A 21,428-nucleotide genomic window follows, 5' to 3' on the forward strand; every position below is an offset into this window, starting at 1 on the left:
TACACGTCACAAAAGAAAAGCTTTAGTACATACACTCAGATCTTTGGGGAGCACCTTCAGTACCTAACTCCATTGGTAATTGTCAATACTTCATGACATTCATTGATGATTTCACCAGGAAAGTATGGATTTATTTTTTGAGAACAAAAGATGAAGCCTTCAGAACATTTGTTGAATGGAAGACAATGGTGGAAAATCAATCGAACAAGAAGGTAAAGAAGTTGAGGACTGACAATGGACTTGAGTTTTGTAACCAAGAGTTTGATGGTTTCTGCAAAGAAGAGGGAGTTGTAAGACACAGGACTTGTGCCTACACTCCACAGCAAAATGGAATTGCAGAACGGATGAATCGGACAATTATGGAGAAGGTAAGAAGCATGTTCAGTGAGTCTGGTCTTGAGAAGAAATTTTGGGCAGAGGCAGCTTCAACTGCTGTGTATGTGATCAACAGAACTCCTGCGTCAGCAATTGAGTTTGAAATACCAGAAAAAGCTTGGACAGGAGTCGTGCCTAATCTTAGCGGTTTGAGAAGTTTTGGATGCATCGCTTACGTGCACACAAGTCAGGGTAAGCTCAATCCTAGAGCGAAAAAAGGTGTGTTTCTTGGTTACCCGGCAGGGGTAAAAGGATACAGGGTTTGGCTCATTGATGATAGAAAGGTTGTTATCAGCAAGGATGTAGTCTTCAATGAGGAAGTCATGTACAAGAGGTTAACCAAGGAAAACACAAGTGACGTTAGATCAGAAGCAGAACCTGAAGTTACAGTTATCAGTGTCCCTGCAGCAACAACAGCAGATGCAAACATTGATCAAGGTGGAGTTGTAGAGAGGGAGAACGCAACTCAAGAAGGAATGTTTCCTGAACAGGAACAAGGAACTGAGTCAGACACAGATTCAGAGGAAGATTATATGCCACCAAGTCTTGCTGACTATCAATTAGCAAGAGACAGAGAAAGGAGAACTACAAGACCTCCTAAGAGATATGATGAGTTAGGAGAACTTGGTTTCGCATATAACTTGACAGAAGATGGTGGAGTTCTCGAGCCACAAAGTTACAGTGAGGCAATGGCAGGTTCAGAAAGTGAACTCTGGAAAGCGTCAACATATGAAGAAATGGTATCATTGAAAAAGAACCACACTTGGGATCTCGTTGACAGGCCAGCAAAGAAGAGACTGATAGGCTGCACGTGGGTGTTCAAAAGAAAGATCGGAATTCCAGGAGTTGAGAGACCACGACACAAGTCAAGGCTCATAGCAAAGGGTTACTCTCAAAGGGAAGGCATTGATTTTCAAGAGATTTTTTCACCTGTTGTTAAACATGTTACCATACGTCTAATGCTATCTGCCGTTGCTCATTTTAATCTAGAATTGGAGCAGATGGACGTCAAGACAGCTTTCTTGCACGGACCATTAGACGAAGAGATATACATGTGTCAGCCTGAAGGTTATGTGGACAAGAGTGCTCCAGAGAAGGTCTGTCTGTTGAGAAAGTCATTGTACGGTTTGAGACAATCACCAAGGAAGTGGAATCAGAGGTTCGATGAGTTCATGAGGTCTACCGGGTACACTAGAAGCTTGAAAGACAGTTGCGTGTACTTCAAGATGAACCAGGAAGAGGAGAGAACGTTTCTCCTACTGTACGTTGATGATATGTTAATCATATCGAAGAACAAGGATACAGTGAAAGAGTTAAAGGAGAGTCTAAGCTCTACTTTCGAAATGAAGGATCTTGGTTAAGCTAAAATGATCTTGGGAATGGAGATTCAAAGAAACAGAGATCAAGGGGTTTTGGAACTTTCACAGAAGGAGTACCTACAGAAGGTACTAAGGTCATTCAGAATGGAGAACTGCAAGGCAGTGAAGATGCCGCTAGGTGCTCATATGAAGCTTAAGTCTGCTACTGACAAAGAAAGGGAAGAGGAAGCTGATCAGATGAAGTCTATTCCCTACACTAATGCTGTCGGTAGTGTAATGTACTCAATGATTGGGTCAAGACCTGATCTTGCTTACCCAGTAGGAATGATAAGCAGATTCATGGGGAAGCCTATTATGACACACTGGCAGGCTGTGAAGTGGGTTCTCAGGTACATTCAAGGATCACTTGGTACGAGATTGAGGTATAAAGCAGAAGGAGAGTTTATAGTAACTGGGTACTGTGACTCAGATTACTCAGCTGATCTTGACAAGAGAAGATCAATTACAGGTTACACATTCACAATTGGAGGAAATGTGATAAGCTGGAAGTCAAGCCTGCAACCAGTGGTCGCACTGTCTACCACGGAGGCTGAGTACATTGCTTTGACAGAAGCAGCAAAGGAAGCTGTTTGGTTAAAAGAACTGATGAACGAGTTGGGATTCAAACAAGAAGCCATTGAGATCCATTGCGACTCTCAAAGCGCAATAGCGTTGGCGAAGAATGCTGTTCATAACGAAAGGACAAAGCATATACAGAGAAGATTTCATTACATCAGAGACACAATCACTGATGGTGAAACAAAGGTTTCAAAGATATCAACCGTTCACAATCCGGCTGATATGCTTACTAAAGTACTGCCTGTGAACAAGTTCCTGAGCGCATTAGAGAAGCTCAGGATCACCAGCGACTGATAAGAGTATCAGGATCCGAGGTGGAAATCAAGCAACACTAGAAAGAAAGCAAATGAGAAAGCAGAAGTCGACACTACGGCAAGGTGGAGTTTTGTTGAGAATTGCCTAAGTGTCAAGAAGTCTCTACCCGAAGAAGAGGGTCTCAGTTGGTCGTTAATAAGAAGCACGAGGAGCTCACGTGCGAGTCTTAACGGTTTAGAAGGTCAATGGAGTAATTAACCATGCCACCTTCAAGCTGGCTTTTGTCTTCTTCCTCTGTACGGAAACGAAGGGGAAAAACAGAGAAGAGAGAGAGGAGCGTTGCACCGTCAGTGCACTCCTATAAAAGCCGACAGGAACTGAGACATTAGGGTTAAGAGAGTATCAGAGTACTGAAGAGAGCAGCCGCAAGTCTAGGGTTTTGTTATATCTCAAGGGTTAAGTGTAACCAAAGCTTTCTAGTGGATTTCCGAGCAAACCTCGGCCAGACGTAACGTCCTCACACTGAGGCGTGAACTGGATAAATTTGTGTGTGTCTTTTCTTTACTTGCTTAACGAAATACACACGAGAGAAACAAACAAGAGAGGTGAGTGAAATCCAAAGTCATCGAGTATAAAACAGAACAAAGTATCAGTCTTTTTCTCATCAACAAGGTTATAAGAACTTTACATTTTTGGTCAAATTATAATATAATGTTTATTTGTTTCTAATCTTGATGAGAATTCAATATGTTTAATCACAGGGAGCATTTGTGTTATGTCGTGTGGATAAGAAGAGTGAGCTCAACACTAATTCGAAAAGAAATGTAAATGAACAAACACTTGGATCAGGAGAAATTTCAGGTTATTCGAGTCTAGTGACTTCACCTAATTGTGATGTAACGATGCCTTTTCACTGGATTGTACATCCAAAACTGAAACTCCATGATTAATAATTTCAAAACTGGATTTAAGCAACGTTAAGGAGACTAATATGAAATCAAAAGAGGATAATAAGAAGAATAGTTCGTATCATTATATGAAATCAGAGAAGACTGCTCTAATGACAATCATGCGTACCAGTCGGTCGTCTTGAAGCACAAGAAAATCCAAGAGCTAGAGGCGAACTACGAAGAGAGAACGAATACCCTAGGAACAGTGTCAATTTGAAGTACTTAATTGTTTTTAGATACAAAAAATATTCATTACTGAGGCTCATACATTTTATTATTAGGAAAAAAAAATTATATACTCGTTTGAAGTCACGATTTCTGGAAATGGTCCCAAAGTAAAAAAAATCACACATTAAAAAAGTTTGTGATTTACAATGTGATTGTTAATAAGATATATTAGTGATATACAAAAAGAAATAATAAATTGGGTCCATAGCTCAGTGGTAGAGCAATTGACTGCAGATCAATAGGTCACCGGTTCGAACCCGGTTGGGCCCTTAACTATTCTGTTGTTTTATTTCTTAATTTTGCTTTTAGTTATGAAGTGACTCGACTTGCCAAAAAACGACATCCGAAACACCCGACAAAAATGTTCTTTCTATAAATTAACCCTCTCAAATTACCAACTCTACACAAAATTCCGGAAAAAAAAAACACGAAATCAGTTTCCATTGATATTGAATGGCTAATAAATGAAACACAACTTTCTCTGATTCAGTCATCACATACACTAATCAGCAAAGTTTTTTCTTCTTGGTGTTAATTGCTCAACGCATTAATGGCTGAAGTTATCACTAAACCTCTCACTTTTTTTGCATCTTCTTGGCAAAGTCTTAGAGTTATGATCTTACAAAAATTCATCTGCGACATCCCCCCCGTCTTCATCACACTTGCTTTATATCATTGGTTTTAAATTTTTATAATTTGAAAATTTTAATAATATAACTAAATTGTACTAATATATTATTTTCAGACAAATTGTAATTTTTTTCTTAAGGGCGGAAAAACAATTAAGATAGTACAGAAACGAATGAGGACGGCCCATTTATATTCTCCAGGCCCATTTCGAAACGACGAATAGTCGAATACTTTCTTTTTTCACCTATTCAGTGTCGTCGTCGTCGTCTTCCTCATTTCTCATTCTTCCTCCGATACCGAGATCTCGTTAACAAAAAAAAAACTAATCTCAAATCTCCAGAAACCAGCTCGTGTGTATATAACAGAAACCAATTCGATCTGTGCCTAAGAATCGCTAGGATCGAAGATGCCGGTTGCAGCTTCCGCCATCTACTTTCTCAACCTCCGTGGCGATGTACTCATCAATCGCACCTACCGAGACGACGTCGGGTGAGACACCTTCTCTGATCTGTTCATAGGATCTTACCTTGTAGGGATTCGAGCACTTCTCTAATTAATTTGATTTGATTAATTAGGGGAAACATGGTGGACGCGTTTCGAACGCACATAATGCAAACGAAGGAGCTAGGGAACTGTCCCGTGCGTCAGATTGGTGGATGCTCCTTCGTCTATATGCGAATCAGCAATGTCTACATCGTCATTGTCGTCAGCAGCAATGCTAATGTTGCTTGTGGCTTCAAATTCGTTGTTGAGGTAAAGATTGATTCTTAGAGAGTTAATGGAGGACTCTGATGTGTTGATTCACTTGTAGGCTGTTGCTTTGTTCAAATCATACTTTGGTGGAGCTTTTGATGAAGACGCTATTAAGAATAACTTTGTCCTCATTTATGAATTGTTGGACGGTTAGTTAGTTAGCCTCTCATGCTTTCATGGTTAAACTGTTTTCTACAAGTATTGCTTGCTCGTTTAACTACTTGTATGGAATTTGCAGAGATTATGGACTTTGGCTATCCACAGAATCTCTCCCCTGAAATTTTGAAGCTTTATATTACTCAGGAGGGTGTACGGTCACCGTTTTCATCTAAGGTAAATGATTGAGCTTCTGTTTGGTGTACGGTGCTTGCTAGTGAAGTAGGTTTTTTACTGATAAGTTTCTTTTTTTTTTTTTGTGTAAAAATGGAAACAGCCGAAGGACAAGCCTGTTCCGAATGCAACGCTGCAAGTTACAGGTGCTGTTGGTTGGCGAAGAGAGGGTCTTTCTTATAAAAAGAATGAGGTCAGAGTTGTGTTTCTTTCTTTCTTTCTGTGTGTATTGCGTTTGCTAGATTGTGAGGAAGTGTTGACATTATGCATTTTCCACTACTGCAGGTGTTTCTGGATATTGTGGAAAGCGTAAACCTTCTTATGTCATCTAAAGGTAAGTCGTTCCCTTTCCTTAAGGTTTCTTTCTTCCTTGTTTTCTTTGTATAATTGTTTTTGCACATTAGGCAATGTTCTTCGGTGTGATGTGACTGGGAAAGTTTTAATGAAATGTTTCCTTTCGGGAATGCCTGATTTGAAGTTGGGGTTGAATGATAAAATTGGTCTTGAGAAAGAATCGGAAATGAAATCTCGTCCAGCTAAGAGGTAGCCTTTGTTTAAAACACTGATCCACACTAGCTAGTAGCACTTTCCATGGTTCTCACCTAGCTCACTCTTTGTGTACAGTGGTAAAACAATTGAGCTTGATGACGTCACTTTTCACCAGTGTGTGAACCTGACGAGATTCAACTCGGAGAAGACCGTTAGCTTTGTACCACCGGATGGTGAATTTGAACTGATGAAGTAAGGTTTGGGAATGTTTACTGTTACCTTTTGTTCTGAAACTTTACTGAGTTGATGGTGTCCTCAGGTATCGAATAACAGAGGGTGTGAACCTGCCTTTCCGAGTATTACCAACGATTAAAGAACTTGGTCGCACACGCATGGAAGTAAATGTGAAGGTACATAGTTTTCCTTCTCAAAGGTTAACCAAAAAAGCGGCTTGATCTTTGCGCTCTTACAATCCACTTCCATATTTTGTCTTTTCAGGTTAAAAGTGTGTTTGGTGCTAAAATGTTTGCCCTTGGAGTCGTAGTTAAGATTCCAGTGCCAAAACAAACAGCAAAGACGAACTTCCAAGTGACATCTGGTCGCGCTAAGTACAATCCATCAATCGATTGCTTGGTTTGGAAGTAAGTTTTATTCCCTTTTAAGAAACATTCAGACAGTTTCAACGTATTGTATAAATTATTTACCTTCTCTCTTTTACTATTTAGGATAAGAAAGTTTCCAGGACAAACAGAATCCACACTAAGTGCAGAGATTGAGTTGATCTCAACAATGGGAGAGAAGAAATCCTGGACAAGACCACCAATCCAGATGGAATTTCAGGTCAATCTTCTTCTCTTGTCGGCACTTTTAAATAGAACCAGGTTGGTTTAAGGTTATTTTGTTAGTTAACCGTCTCAGCTTCGTTCTCTTTACAGGTGCCAATGTTCACAGCATCTGGTTTGCGAGTTCGTTTCCTCAAGGTACGCTTTGGTAGACCAAGAATGTGATTACCTAAGTATTCGAATCTTTAACCCATATCCAGTTCAATTTTTTTTAATGTTATTTTGGTTTGCTTCATTTGCTTCACTATTACCTTTTTACTTGAATGGTTTATAGGTGTGGGAGAAGAGCGGTTACAACACGGTGGAGTGGGTTCGATACATAACGAAAGCTGGATCCTATGAGATCAGATGCTGAAATTAAAAAATCACATTTCAGGTTCAGTCAAATCAGACTTGAGAAGCTCATGGCTTCTAGCTTTTGTTCCTTAAGAGTTAGATATCGTTTATATCTCGTTGCTTGACCATAAGAGGTATCTTGTGTTCATATGATTTCTTACGTCTTTGGTTTTTAATAAGTTCTCTTCTCTGTTTGTGAAATTAATTTGGTGTAGTTGAGCGTGATCGTATTTGTGAAAGAAATAAGTTCTATGATGTGTTAACTAAAATGAATTTCGTAATTAATATTTGAATGTTACACTGAAATTCCAAAAATTTATTGGCTGCATTACGTTCTTTTATTTATCTCGAAGATTCGCTCTTTTGTGTAAAAAGACTAGAAGTCTAGAAGCTTTTTGAATATTTTACGTGCTAGGAGCATATTATATGATAAATTGTTTAAGAACTTTCACATAAAATACATAACAAAATGGAGAATGCACTTCCAATTAAACATGTGAAAGAGATAGGCATCACTGTAAACCTTCTGAAGGCGAGTACAACGGGAGAATGACCACAATTTCACAATAGACCTGCACCACTAGTTGCCTCATTGGGATGTGGTGATCCATCGAATTGGCAACGAGCTTGAGCCATGCCCAAAATACTTCTCTATGTGAAAGCAATTTTTACTCTTCCATCCTTCATTCGTTTATTTCATTTAATAAGATTTATCATAATTAAGTTACTATTGATTTTTTTTTTTTTTGCTTGAGCTTAAAATTCATGGTTAGAGACATCACTGCAAATGCTAGCTAGAGTTAGGTGGATTTTATATGGACATGACAGAAAAATCTGCGCAGAAGATTATGAGAAGTCCCACCAATACAGACTTCTATGTAATAATGTAAATAGAAGTTGAAGTTTCTAAAAGTTGCAATAACCAAACTGCGAAGGCTTGTCTATACTAATATAAAAGCCACTAGCGTTGGGAGGAAACTATATGAACTTCTTCGCATATATTTTAAATATATAAAAAATTAACTATAAAACAAAAATGTCAAAAGATCTCACTCTTTTAAATGAAAACTATTTTCTATTCTCTTTTTCTCTTCTTTTTTTTTATTATTCATTTTTATTGCTAATAGAGATGTTTAACATTGTGTGGACATCTGTGTTTCAAAAAAAAAAAAAACATTGTGTGGACATCTACCTGCTTTTTCTGCAACAACAGAAGATTACTGAATATTCTCACAAAATGTGGTAATTTTTCCTATAAAAAGCTAGGCCTGAAGCTAATGTTTTGGCTAATGATCTGGTCAAACAAGCTAATATTAAATCACAAAGTAAATGGATCATGTAACTTTTAGTAGTAATAAATCTTTGGAGGATAAAAATATATACTATTAAATTTTATAAGATATACTTACATTTTTCATAGTTTATATAAGTATTAAATTCATATTAGAAAGGATTACCACAAATATTTGTTGCTGTATTATGGATGATAATAGAAACAAACGAAGACCTAATAAAATATTTTCTTGCATGATTTAAGTAGAATATCCATTCAAAATATTAGATTAAAGTCTACAGGATCCTTAATAATATCTAATATATTAAATTTAAAATAAACAGAAAATAAAATATCCTGAAAACCTATATAATCTTTGTTTTCTATTAAATTACAAATTCCGCCCACAACTTCGTCCTCTCTCTCGCGTTTGTGATAGAGATAGAGTTGTTAGCTAGCTCACACGCTTCTATTTTCCCGACTCGATTTTATAGGAATTAGCAGCAAAACAGAAAAAGATAAAAAAAAAAACCAAAAAAACTGGGTCTGCGAAAGTTAGGCCGAAAGAAACGATCAAACAGTCTTTGAGATTGTTTTTTTTTCTTTCTCTCTCTAATGGATTCAAGAGATATCCCACAACAGTTTCAGCCACCACTGTTTCATTACCCTAACTTTAACACTAGCGCAATGATGGGACCTAACTCGACTTCCCAGTCGATTAATCATCGTCTAACTTTTGGCTCTCTCACACCTCGTGGGACGCTTCAGCAGCAAGAAGAGCAGTTGGATCAGAAAACGCTTGAATCTCTTGGATACGTCGATGAAGTATCGCCTTCTTCTCAACCGATGCGATCTGGGATCGATCAGAGCCAACAACAAGTGAAGAGGAAGAGAGGAAGGCCAAGGAAATACGCTCCTGATGGTACCATTGCATTAGGTCTAGCTCCGACTTCTCCTCTTCTTGGTGACGGAGACAGCGGCAGAGTAAATACAAACTCTGCTAAACGAGCAAGAGGAAGACCTCCGGGCTCCATCAAGAAACAATATGATGCTTTAGGTGAAATAGAAACTCTAACCCTTTGGACATGTTTGTTTGTTGTTACATGCAATAATATTTTGACTGTTTTGTTTTGTGTGTGTGAATAGGAACATCAGGAGGTATGTTTACTCATGTCATTGAAGTGCAAGAAGGAGAGGTACAACTTTATTGTTTTCGTTTAGTAATCTTTAAATGTGATTGATTGGCATTTAAAAAAATGTTTAAATGCTTCAAGATTGGTACATTTTAAGAGTTTGGAGGAAGTATTATTTTTCAGTAAATTAGATGGAAGAATGATTTACGAGTTTTTGTGGGTTTTTTTTTTTGTTTTGGTAAATCAGGAAATAGTATCAAAGGTGGCGGCTCTTTCGACTCAAGGGCCACGAACAGTTATTGTTCTCTCTGCAGCTGGCGCAGTTTCTAGAGTGATACTTCATAATGCTAGTGGAATTCAGAATTATAAGGTTTTTAACAAACTATGTTCTTTCACTTCAGTAATGTAAAGCTAATATTTGTTTGTGTTGAGAATTGTACATGTGTTCTTTTGCAGGGACAGTTCGAGATCGTTACACTCTCTGGCTCCTTCTCCAATTATGAGGTAAATGGTTCCATCGAAAGAACTGGTAGTTTGACTGTGGCTTTGGCTGGTCCCAATGCCCAGATTTTAGGTGGCCTAGTTGGTCGGTTAGTAGCTGTAACACCAGTGCAGGTAACAAAATATAAATCATTATTGAGTTTGTTGGAGTCATATTTGTCATTTGACTCATAATGTGGTTCCGTGTATAGATCATAGTGGGAAGCTTTGTTGACGAAGCAAAGAAACTGAAACAGAGTACCGGTAACAATGCTCAGGGACAGAATCCTGAACCGGTTTCAGCACCAGCTAATATGTTGAACTTTGGATCGAACTCTCAAGGACCATCTAGCGAGTCATCAGATGAGAATGAAAGTGGTTCTCCTTCAGTGCAGCACCATGACAACAACAATAATGGGATTTATGGAAACTCAATGGCTCAACAACAGCAACTGCGTCAGATGCAAATGTATAATCTTTGGCCTAGTAGTGGTCAATAAATAGAATTTGCGTTTTGGTTTTGGTTTGGTTTGGTTTAGGCTGGTTTTGATCTTTGTTTCCTTTGAGAAGGTTAAGCTTCAAGCTTGAGGATTCTTTGTAGCTTCTTTTGTTTTGTTTTTGGAGATTTTAGATACATATAGGAGATCTTAAAATTAGGGTTCTTTCAGTTTTGTTTTACTTTACTCATTGTAAGAGTGATTAATTTAGTTTCTCGGTCAATTTTCTTTTATTTTATTTTACCGTGATGGTCAATAAAAGATCTCTCTTTTTCTTGTTTCTTATTCAGGAATTTAAAGAAAACTTGTTTGTGACGTTAGGGTTAATCTATACTATATACTATACTAAAAGCCAAATATACTCAATAGGGAGGCTATCCACATCAGATTAATAAATTGACCAATCAGGAACATGTTTTTTTGACACATCAGATAGGCTTCCGTGTGGGCTTCTACGTCTGGGCTTCAATCAATTTGTTATTGCCCAAATGACCCCATTTAGAAAACCAAACCTACGAATGATGAATCTAACACTTAGTCTTCTCCGATTGAAAATCATACAAACTCAGTTCTAATCAATTCTCTTCTTACACCCGTCAATCAATATGCTCTTAAAGAGTTCGTTTCACCTCCCTATTTTTCTCCTTCTTATATACTGTTCTTCTTTCCTTTCTCCAAACAAAAACCCTAGAACCGCTTTAAGCTCAAGCCGTGGCGATGAAACCAAACGGAAAGTCCCCTGTCTCCTTCGCTAATGAAGAAAAAGTAATGTTCTTCAAAGATGTCTCACAAGATCCCTACGTTAGGGTTAATCTATACTATATACTATACTAAAAGCCAAATATACTCAATAGGGAGGCTATCCACATCAGATTAATAAATTGACCAATCAGGAACATGTTTTTTTGACACATCAGATAGGCTTCCGTGTGGGCTTCTACGTCTGGGCTTCAATCAATTTGTTATTGCCCAAATGACCCCATTTAGAAAACCAAACCTACGAATGATGAATCTAACACTTAGTCTTCTCCGATTGAAAATCATACAAACTCAGTTCTAATCAATTCTCTTCTTACACCCGTCAATCAATATGCTCTTAAAGAGTTCGTTTCACCTCCCTATTTTTCTCCTTCTTATATACTGTTCTTCTTTCCTTTCTCCAAACAAAAACCCTAGAACCGCTTTAAGCTCAAGCCGTGGCGATGAAACCAAACGGAAAGTCCCCTGTCTCCTTCGCTAATGAAGAAAAAGTAATGTTCTTCAAAGATGTCTCACAAGATCCCTACGAAACCCAGTTACAGCTACCGCTGAAGGTATTTCACGTAAGCATCTAATTGTCCCGTAACTGCAGTAATTGTTAGCATCTTATCCATGGGTCTCTATTAGAAGGGTTATATAAATGTCGACATAGACCCATGAACCATGTCGTTTTGTGAACCTTATTGTGATTTCATGAGAGAAAATATGTGGTGGATTCTGAAACACTCAAAGTCTGCTTGATGTGTTGCTCAATGGATAGTGAGTGGTGTATTTGTTTGGGCAGGTGATATACCGTGACTTCAGATCTTCTAATGTACTCTTAAATGATAACTTTTGTGTCCAGCTTTAATCTTGCAAGAGAAGGACCTCAGGGCAACAATAATCACGTCACAACTGAAGTAAGTATTGTATACTTCCTTACCTTCTTTTGTTTATTGTGCTGTTAGTTTAGGTGGTGTGCATTCAATTAGGTTCTGTTTTGGTTTAAGTGGTTTTAAATGATGAATTGATATTTCTTTTTTTTTTTTTGAGAAAGAATATTTCTTCCTCTTGATCCTTATCTCCGTTCATTTTATAGAAAGTTTTAAGGCACGGCTAAAAAGCCCCTGAGTATGTTCAAAGATGTTATTTGCAGTCAAAGATAGATATTTATAGCCGGTGTGTGCTCTACAAGATCATAACTGGACAACAAACTTTTGAGAGGAACATGCCAGCCACTGAACAAATAATTGGGTGAAATTCTTAACGCTTCAGCATGATCGTTAACCCTCTGTTACGCAACAACTATCCAGCTGCTGGAGCAATGAGCAATCCACTTATAGTGTAAACATTAAAGAAGATTATCAAAGAAATGAATAGTAGAGATTGTTCGATAGAGTAAGAAGCAAGAATGTAGCCCCATAAACATGTGCAGGGGAGGTTTGAAAGGGTTAAGAGTATAACTTTCATGTGTTGCTGTCTTTTAGGTACTATCATGACAATCTCAAAGGATAGAGTCAAGCCATCTCCAACACCTGATAGCTGGAAGCTCAATGAAATCTTTGCCACTGGAATTGTCTTGGGAGGCTACCAAGACGTTATGAGTGTGATTTTCTTCTGGGTGATTCACAAGACTGACTTCTGCTCCGTATGTGTTAGGGAGATTGTATAGATAAATATATTGTGTAAGAAACTAATATTTACCTTTTACTTACAGGACAAGTTTGGTGTGAGGTCAATCAGGGACAATAACAATGAACTAATGTCTGCTGTATACCTACAAGTTAGTATCATCAGCCAAGCGCTTATATTCGTCACGAGGTCAAGGAGTTGGTCATTCGTTGAACGTCCTGGGGCGCTTCTGATGATTGCATTCGTTATTGCACAACTGATAATTAATTAAGAACATCATATATTTTCAAAGAATTCAAGAAAATAAACTCATCTCACTCTTTCTTCCAAACGCAGATTGCTACTTTGATTGCAGTGTATGCAAACTGGATATTTGCAAAGGTGAAGGGTATAGGTTGGGGATGGGCTGCTGTGATTTGGGTTTACAGTATTTTAACATACATCCCACAAGACATTTTAAAGTTTGCCATTAGATACATCTTGAGTGGAAAGGCTTGGGTCAGCATGTTTGACAAAAGGGTACGTACACACAGCTAACTCTCTTTTACATCTTGATGGTAAACATAATACTCATTGCTTTTGCTGTTACTTTGTGAGCAGACCGCTCTGACGACCATGAGCGATTACGGTGCTGGAGAAAGACAAGCTGAGTGGGCGAGAGAACAAAGGACACATCACGGTCTGCAGACAAGACAAGAGGTCAACGTCTTCCCAGAGAACGGGGGTTACAGAGAGCTGTCTCAGATCGTTGAGCCCAGAAATGGGCCGAGATAGCTAGGTAAGTGTACTTTGATTAAATCGATTTCAACGGAAGAAACTAGAATTTGCTTGATTCTTATTGGTGAATGCTTTGTTTTGACAGGCTTAGGGAGATTCACACATTTAAGGGACATGTTGAATCAGTCGCAAAGCTAAAGGGCTTGGACATTGATACATCAGGACATCATTATACTCTGTAGTTGCCATAACTATTCCCAAAAAGGCAAAAACTCTCTTTTTTAATTGTTAGTCATTGTTCCTAAACTTCTAAAATAGAGCTTTGCATTTGCCTTTGAAGAAACAAGGCTTTTGCGTTAAGAGTATATATATATATATTTTTTAAATTGTTCATGCAATTGAATTGGTTTTCCAAAAATTATCAGTTTAATATCAAATACAAAGCTTGGGTTGCCAAAATCATAGAATAAAGGGTAAGCTTTATATATTATAACACCTGAATGTGAAATTTTATATTACATATGTATATGTTTTCTTATCCTATCCACAAGAAAGCACTCAAGCTTAGGCTTTATAATTCACACATGCACTTACATGTTATCTCTTCTCACACACAGAGCTTGACTGGTTTCCCTGCTACCACCCGCAAACGCAGCTTTTGCGGTTGGTAACGGTTGATAGCGTTTCGAAACAACTATACAAACCGCTATAAATCGTTTCAAACTGCTCTCAACCTCTTAAAATCAAAAGCTGGTTCCAGCTGGCGTTTGCGGGCGGTATTTTTTCTTTTAAAAAAAAACCAAATAAATACAAAAATAAAAATATTCAATAAATTTTTTAAAATGGAATTATAAAATATTAAAATATTCTATTATATTTTAATTAATATTATAAAATTTTAAAATAAAAATATTTTCTAAAATTTTAAAAATTTGAAACTATAACTTTCTAAATATAATTTTCATATTTATTATAATATTATGATTTTTGATATTTTTATAATTATATAAAATATAAATATTGTTAATTTATTATTTAACTGCTGTTGTATTTGGTAATTAACCAGTCATAAGTATCCTGCAAACGTAACAATTTCTAACCGAAGAATCAGTCATACAAATTTCTCAAAACCGCTAGAAACCGTAACCGGCATCCGCAAACGCCCGCACTATAAGACTCAACAGCAAAGCAAAAAGATAGTTTTTTTCTCTAATTTTGTTATGTAAAATTAATTACTTAAAATTCATTTTAACATTGGTTTTATAATTTATCAAACTCTGTAACTAGACTTATTTTCGGTAAGTTCTTAGTATGTCTTTCTCCCTGTTTTTACCAAAAAAAAAATCTTTAGATAAGGAATGTTTATTATCGGAACAATTTTGTTGTCTTCTAACCTATACAAACTAAAAATAGGGTTACAAAGGCAGCATATATGGTTTGGTCGCTGCATTTCTGGGGAGCATATAGCCACATTAATCTTACTAATATGCTGATAAAAATTCCTCTTACCAACTTTACTAACACATAAATCTCTTATGTAAGCTATACTAATCCAAAACACTATACATATGGCGGAACCACAAACATTTTGTATCGGGTCAGAATTTTTTTATGAGGTCCAAAATTATTTTTTATGGGATCAAAAGAATTTTTTTTTACAAAAACAAATATTCTTTTCTTAAAAATAGTGGGGGTTAGCTAAACCCACTCTCCGTATGTTACCTCCGCCCTTCAAGATAAATTTCTCAACTAAAACACAAAAATTTACAGTATTATTGTATTTTATTTCCTAAATCTTTTGGCCATTGAAATATATAATTATGTTTTAGCTTCATTTAACTACTCTGGGAGATGGTCTATCCGTAAACCATACCTCTTTTTAGAGATTAATCTAGAACTTTCTATAAGTATGGGATATCCTCAGATCGATCAAAAACAAAAAAAAAACACGTTTGATTTTCTTTAATCAACAGAAAAGTAATCAAAAATTAGAAGGAGTAGATATAAAAAAATAGGAAAGAAAGAAAAGATATGGTCAAATAAAATGCGTCATTTTATTTATTTTAATAAGATACCTATTACTATGATATTGTGTATAAACTTAAAGTATTAATTTTAAAAGAAATAAATAAAATTGATTTTACTTAATTTTAGTTTAAGTATTTAAATAATGATATGAAAATATATTATAATAATTTCAAATATATATATATATACAAAAGTGTATTAAATTTACATATATACAAAAGTGTAGTTTTTTTAAAAGTTCAAATAAAGATGCAGCTTTCAATAAAATCTCATATAATTTTTAAACTTTTTTATAATCTTTTTTTTTTTTTGTCATCGACTTTTACAGACTCATACTGACTCTGTAAACCAAACTGGGTGATCTGCATCCATGTGAACGACAAAAAACGGCTGCTTCCTAACACTGCGTGCTAGTCTATCCGCCTTTTTATTTTGCGTTCGTGGTACATAGATAATCTCTGATCGGATAAAACTCTTTTTCAGAGTCTTGACATCTTCCAAATAATCTAAAATACATAAACCGCGCGTAGCGCGGTTAAACGATCTAGTGTCTTTAATATTAATTCGTGTTAGTTATATCTCAGCCGATACATTTGATAAATACATTACCTGAAGTGAGAGTAATTTTCTTCTAAATATAAATTGCTAGTTTCTTATATTTAGAAGAAATATCATTTCTCTACTTTTTACTTTATATTAACAGTAAATCTCATCTTTCTTAAAGTTTTTTTATGTAGAGTAAAAAAAAAATACATTGGAGATGGTCTTAGTGATAACTAGTCAAAATTATTATTTAAAAGATTAACCATAGCAATAATTTTCTTATAAACTGATGATAAGAAGATTTCAAATATTAATCTTCTTCGCCGGATATGAAAATATCTTTGACTGTGTTGTATAAGTAGCAAAAGAAATTACATTTTTTTAAAAGGGGGAGAAAGGTATTTTAGAATACCTTATATGAGTGAGGAAGCTTGGTAATGGTCGGGTGGGTGTCTCTCTCATTGCAAGAGAGACGGGTACAAAGCGCAAACTATTCGAACCCGTTGATGCCAGCTCACTTCCACTTGCTCGCTGCACCACCGAGCCACTCGAATAGCGGCTGTACTGTTATGAGCTTACTCTTATTTAAGCTTTCATTTGTCTTCTGTCGTTTGCGTTTTCATCCTTTAGCTATATAAGGCATTGTCTGTTTGTTTCTGCGTCTTAATATGTGTTTTATCAACATGCATGAGTAATTAGCAAATAAGAAAATAACATTCTCCTAATTAACTGGATAATGTCTTTAGAAGGCTTTGAAATGATAATTTCATCTAATTCTACAACCAAGGTTTTGGTGCTCGTACAAAGTTAAAAGTTCTCAAAATATTCGATTAGCATATAGAACGTTCGTAACTTTTAAACAAACTAGTATTTACAAAATGTTTGGTCGCATGCATACTGCGTGGATGAACGTATGAAAGAAGATTTTAGTAATTGAACTGTAATCTCGTAAAATGCAAATTAAGCTATGATCGCAGCCCCTCGACATGGGACCGTCAAGGAGAACATGAATCGTTGTGAAACAAGTCAACGGATGGTGTCACGTGTGAATGATGGACTGTCGTTAATTTGAAACGTGTATTTCTCAACAAACCATGAGATTTTAACAAGAAAAGGTACTTTAGAGTACCTCATGTATACGTTGAACACAACATCATCATCAGCAGCAACATCATCACCACTAATGCAGTTGGCTATACTCAAAACATGGTCTCGTGTTAACACTCGCACGATGCTCGACCAAGGAGACTAGAGCAACGACTGCAGCAAGTTTCGCAAACAATAATTAAGGAATCTGTTTGTATGTCTCCTTTTTTCAATGAAAGTGATTAAAAAAATGGAATCTGTTTGTCTCAGTTATGATGCTGTGGTTTGATTAAATTAGTTATTTGTGAGTATCAGTAGTAATCCACAAATTTTAAAAGAAATACAAGGGCTAAGACCCCAAAAATCTGGTATAATTGCCAAACTTTGAAAAGTTAGTATACAAATTGAATAAAATGTATCTATCTAGTAATCTTACAAAATAAAAAACAGCACTGAATTATTAACAAAAGAAGACATAAAAAACTATATGATAATAACACAAAAGAAAAAGGTATTTTAGAATACCTCGTTTATGTATATAGTATATACAGTAAAACTCTATAAACTAATTTGAGACAAAGCAGCTAGTTTTCTTTGGGAACGGTACAACTATCTAATTTCATACTAATTTCAAAGCTTTTAAGAGGTAAACAATTTCCATAACTAAATATTTGACATTTACAATTCTTTAGTCCTTTATATATTAATTGAGAATCATAAAAAAAATTGTAACTTTAAGTTTATGTTAATTAAAAAAAAGAATATGCTGAGGTGTCATTTAAATATGATGATAATTTAGTTTATGTGGCAGCTTAAGAATTAATTGAAAAAAAGTTGGTCCAAATCCAATTATTAGGGAGTATTATATTAATCCAAAATATAAAAAATATGTATTATTTTCTTAAATAAAAACTACAGAATTACATAATATAATTAATTTTTTTTTTGTCATCATACATAATATAATTAATATATATGATAATTAATGACTATGAATAAATATTTGGTAATAATTTTTGCATCCTTCTTTCATTTTGTTTAATTTTATATTATTAAAAAAATTAAACAATCACATTAATCAAATGATAAAAAATTATATTTTTTCTTACATATTATATTTTGAATTTTTTAAAATGAATTTAAATTACAAAAATGAAGAAACCTTATATGTTATATTTTAAAATTTTTTAAACAACTTTAAATTAAAAAATGAGAAAATCTTATATGTTATATTTTTTTTATATGTTAGATTTTATCTTATATGTTACATTTTGAATTTTTTAAAATGATTTTAAATTACAAAAATGTAAATTTTCCTTAAGCATACGACTAAAAGCATTTTTATGATATGTATCAATTTGATGGTTAATCTGAAACCTTTCAAAACCATATGAAAGATAAATGTCAAAATAATTCAACTGTATAAATAATACTGTTCATTTTTTTCAAGAATGTGTTCAGTGGAAAAAATAAGGTTTTTGATTGTCATAATTTGTTTAATGTCCAATCTGATCAACCCATGATTTATTAGTTACAGTTTAGTTTCAAAATTTTAATAAAAATTGATCTGGTTCATCGAAAAAAATATATAATAACAACAAAAAACATTATATATGTATAAATAAAATGATTAAATATATAAAAAAAATTGTCGATAATATATAAAAATAAACTCAACTTGCGCAAAGCGCATGTCTTATCATAGTTTCTTACTAATTTTAAAGCTTTTAAGAGGTAAACAATTCGATCAAAAAAAAATAGGAGGTAAACAATTAATGTATGATGTTTAATTAAGTACGGAGTGGTTGTATAACTTGTATTCCTTCAATAAATGGTTGGAGATATCGAATAATTGCTGCAGATTATATCGATGGTAGATCCATACCAAATGAGAATATAACCCAAAACTGTCTGTAATATAGCCCACCTCACACAGCAGAAGGGCGAGCCAAACATCTTGACTTGAACTTTAAGCAGCCCTTCTGCGCTTTTCAGTATTTATACTAAGGGCATCTTTAATGAAATAAAAAAAATTTCTTTATATTCCACACTAAAATAGAATAACTATTTGCTCCAATAATTCACTGTATAATAAAGTTACTATATAATAGAGTGAAATATAGAGTAATATTGATTTTGAAAAAACAACATTATTCTATATTTCACTCTATTATATAGTAACGTTATTATACAGTGAACCATTGAAGCAAATTTAACTCTATTTTAGAGTGAAATATATAGTAATTTTTTGTATATCATTGGAGATGGTCTAAGTAGCTTAATTATGTGGTTTAATCATCAAATTAAACAATGTAACTAAAGACTCGTTCAATGCAAGTTAAAACAATCACACACACAACTAACAAAAACTCATTTCTAATTTAAGTAAATCAATCCTTAGCACACTACACACTCACTTTCTCACCATATTTCATCCGTAAAAAAAAAAACTGAAAATCCATAAATTTAGAAACCAAAATAACATTCCAATTTTTGAATACCTACGTCGGAGATATACATTCTCTGACACTCTTTTCTTCAATGCTGCCGAAACCGATCGGACCAAACACAACTCTTGAATCTCAGCCGCCACATCACTACAATAACCCACAACTAGTGGTTATCCTCCTCCTCGTCCTCTTCATCGGTTTCTTCGCTCTATGTTGCTGCAAATGTTTCTTCCACACTCTCTCAAAGGCTTGGGATCGCCTTCACCGCAATGGACCACCCGAAGATCAAATCCAATCACAACCAGAAATCGACGGTCAACCACCGGTTAACCCCGGTTTAGAGCCACAAATCATACAATCCTTCCCATTATTCCCATTCTCCTCAGTCAAAAATCTCCGAGAAGATAAACACGGACTCGAATGCGCGATTTGTCTTCTTGAATTCGAAGAAGAACACGTCCTTCTCCGACTCTTAACAACCTGTTACCATGTTTTTCATCAAGAATGCATCGACCGTTGGCTTGAATCTAACAAAACATGCCCTGTCTGTCGCCGGAACTTAGATCCAACCGCGTCTGAAAACATCAAAGAGCTGATCATTGAAGTCATACACGAAAACAGCAACGGAAACCAAGATCAAACGTCAACATCAAACGAGGTTTTGCGATCGAGACAGAGTAAAGAGGTAAAGATGGAGTCCTTACCGGATAAATTTTCGAGATCGAAGACGACAGGTCACTCGATAGTGAGGAATAAACCAGAGGAAGAAGACCGGTTTACTTTGAGATTACCGGATCATGTTAAGATCAAGGTAACGAGAAGACATAATAATAACCAAACAGAGAGTTGTATTTCGTTTGGTGAGCTTATGAGAAACAGAGAAGGCCGGTTTGGTGAACTCTCTGGTCAATCACTTGTACCAGAATCAGAAAATTAAAGAACATTTTTATATTTTTATTTTGTTCGTTAACTCTAAAAAGGAATTTTCCATATATGTTAACATCCGTGATCCTCAGGTTTCCATGCTACAAAGTAGCTTGATTGATGTCTTGCTACTTCAAAGCTAAGGAAACACAAAGAAGCGGTTCGGATTCTTCGCTCGGAATATGATGTTACATACACCACAATGCTTAAAACTGTATTTCAAAACTAAGATGATTTAGAAAGGGCTTACGCTATTCTCGAAAAAACGAATTTTTGAAGTTTGCACCTTCTCTGTAGAACTTTTTATTATAGGAGGGTATCTGTTAATAATAGAAAACAATAAGAGTTTTTTTTTAGCAGAAGACTAAAGATAAGATTCTGTTTACTCTCTAAGACGTGTATAAATTTGACAATAACAGTTTATGCTCTTCGTCGTCTTTGTTGTTCTTGTCTTTCTTTTTCTTGGACTTGGTAAATTCACACACACTTATCTTAATCTCTTTATATAGATACACTTGCTTCCTTTGAAGCAGAATATTGGCGAAAAAAATCAATGCTTCATGAATCCATAATAGCAATGTTAGTGACCTAGGTAGAGTCTTAAGAATCAAATGGGTACTGAATCATTCGGACTATGTGCATGCAACAGAAATCTCTCGGCCTTATGCACTAAGATTGAAGGATTACTATGTGCAGATTCATGCATGAGAGACATGATGATTTCTTTGGTCTGTTTTGAAACCGGATTGCCCAGATCTAGTAGATATGATTACGAGCCCGATGGACTGGCTAGTCTTTGCTT

At 35.3% G+C, this 21,428-nt stretch overlaps 4 protein-coding genes and 1 non-coding gene across 5 annotated transcripts; all 5 read left to right on the plus strand.

Moving 5' to 3' along the window:
• Nucleotides 1-3,943: 3,943 nt before the first annotated feature.
• TRNAC-GCA lies at nt 3,944-4,015 on the plus strand. The gene has a single exon. It is a non-coding gene; the product is annotated as a tRNA-Cys (tRNA).
• Nucleotides 4,016-4,609: 594 nt separating this feature from the next.
• Nucleotides 4,610-7,431, plus strand: LOC106366827 (AP-2 complex subunit mu). Its single transcript, XM_022692760.2, has 13 exons — nt 4,610-4,864; nt 4,951-5,128; nt 5,187-5,277; nt 5,367-5,461; nt 5,562-5,651; nt 5,744-5,792; nt 5,863-6,001; nt 6,083-6,199; nt 6,267-6,357; nt 6,446-6,588; nt 6,673-6,787; nt 6,883-6,927; nt 7,064-7,431. The coding sequence occupies exons 1-13, from the start codon at nt 4,782-4,784 to the stop codon at nt 7,142-7,144; spliced, it is 1,317 nt and encodes a 438-aa protein (XP_022548481.1). The 5' UTR covers nt 4,610-4,781; the 3' UTR covers nt 7,145-7,431.
• A 1,260-nt stretch (nt 7,432-8,691) lies between these two features.
• Nucleotides 8,692-10,791, plus strand: LOC106366826 (AT-hook motif nuclear-localized protein 8). The gene is made up of 5 exons (XM_013806489.3): nt 8,692-9,455; nt 9,545-9,594; nt 9,779-9,901; nt 9,988-10,146; nt 10,224-10,791. The coding sequence occupies exons 1-5, from the start codon at nt 9,014-9,016 to the stop codon at nt 10,509-10,511; spliced, it is 1,062 nt and encodes a 353-aa protein (XP_013661943.1). The 5' UTR covers nt 8,692-9,013; the 3' UTR covers nt 10,512-10,791.
• A 210-nt stretch (nt 10,792-11,001) lies between these two features.
• LOC106364427 (ATPase 1, plasma membrane-type-like) lies at nt 11,002-14,292 on the plus strand. Its single transcript, XM_048740666.1, has 5 exons — nt 11,002-12,894; nt 12,964-13,136; nt 13,214-13,397; nt 13,479-13,656; nt 13,741-14,292. The coding sequence occupies exons 1-4, from the start codon at nt 12,715-12,717 to the stop codon at nt 13,650-13,652; spliced, it is 711 nt and encodes a 236-aa protein (XP_048596623.1). The 5' UTR covers nt 11,002-12,714; the 3' UTR covers nt 13,653-13,656; nt 13,741-14,292.
• Nucleotides 14,293-19,352: 5,060 nt separating this feature from the next.
• On the plus strand, nt 19,353-20,664 carry LOC106364426 (RING-H2 finger protein ATL30). Its single transcript, XM_013804009.3, has one exon. The coding sequence runs from the start codon at nt 19,794-19,796 to the stop codon at nt 20,637-20,639; it is 846 nt and encodes a 281-aa protein (XP_013659463.1). The 5' UTR covers nt 19,353-19,793; the 3' UTR covers nt 20,640-20,664.
• The last annotated feature ends 764 nt before the right edge of the window (nt 20,665-21,428 follow it).

Source organism: Brassica napus, chromosome A9, assembly GCF_020379485.1.
Source record: "Brassica napus cultivar Da-Ae chromosome A9, Da-Ae, whole genome shotgun sequence".
Lineage (NCBI taxonomy): Eukaryota > Viridiplantae > Streptophyta > Magnoliopsida > Brassicales > Brassicaceae > Brassica > Brassica napus.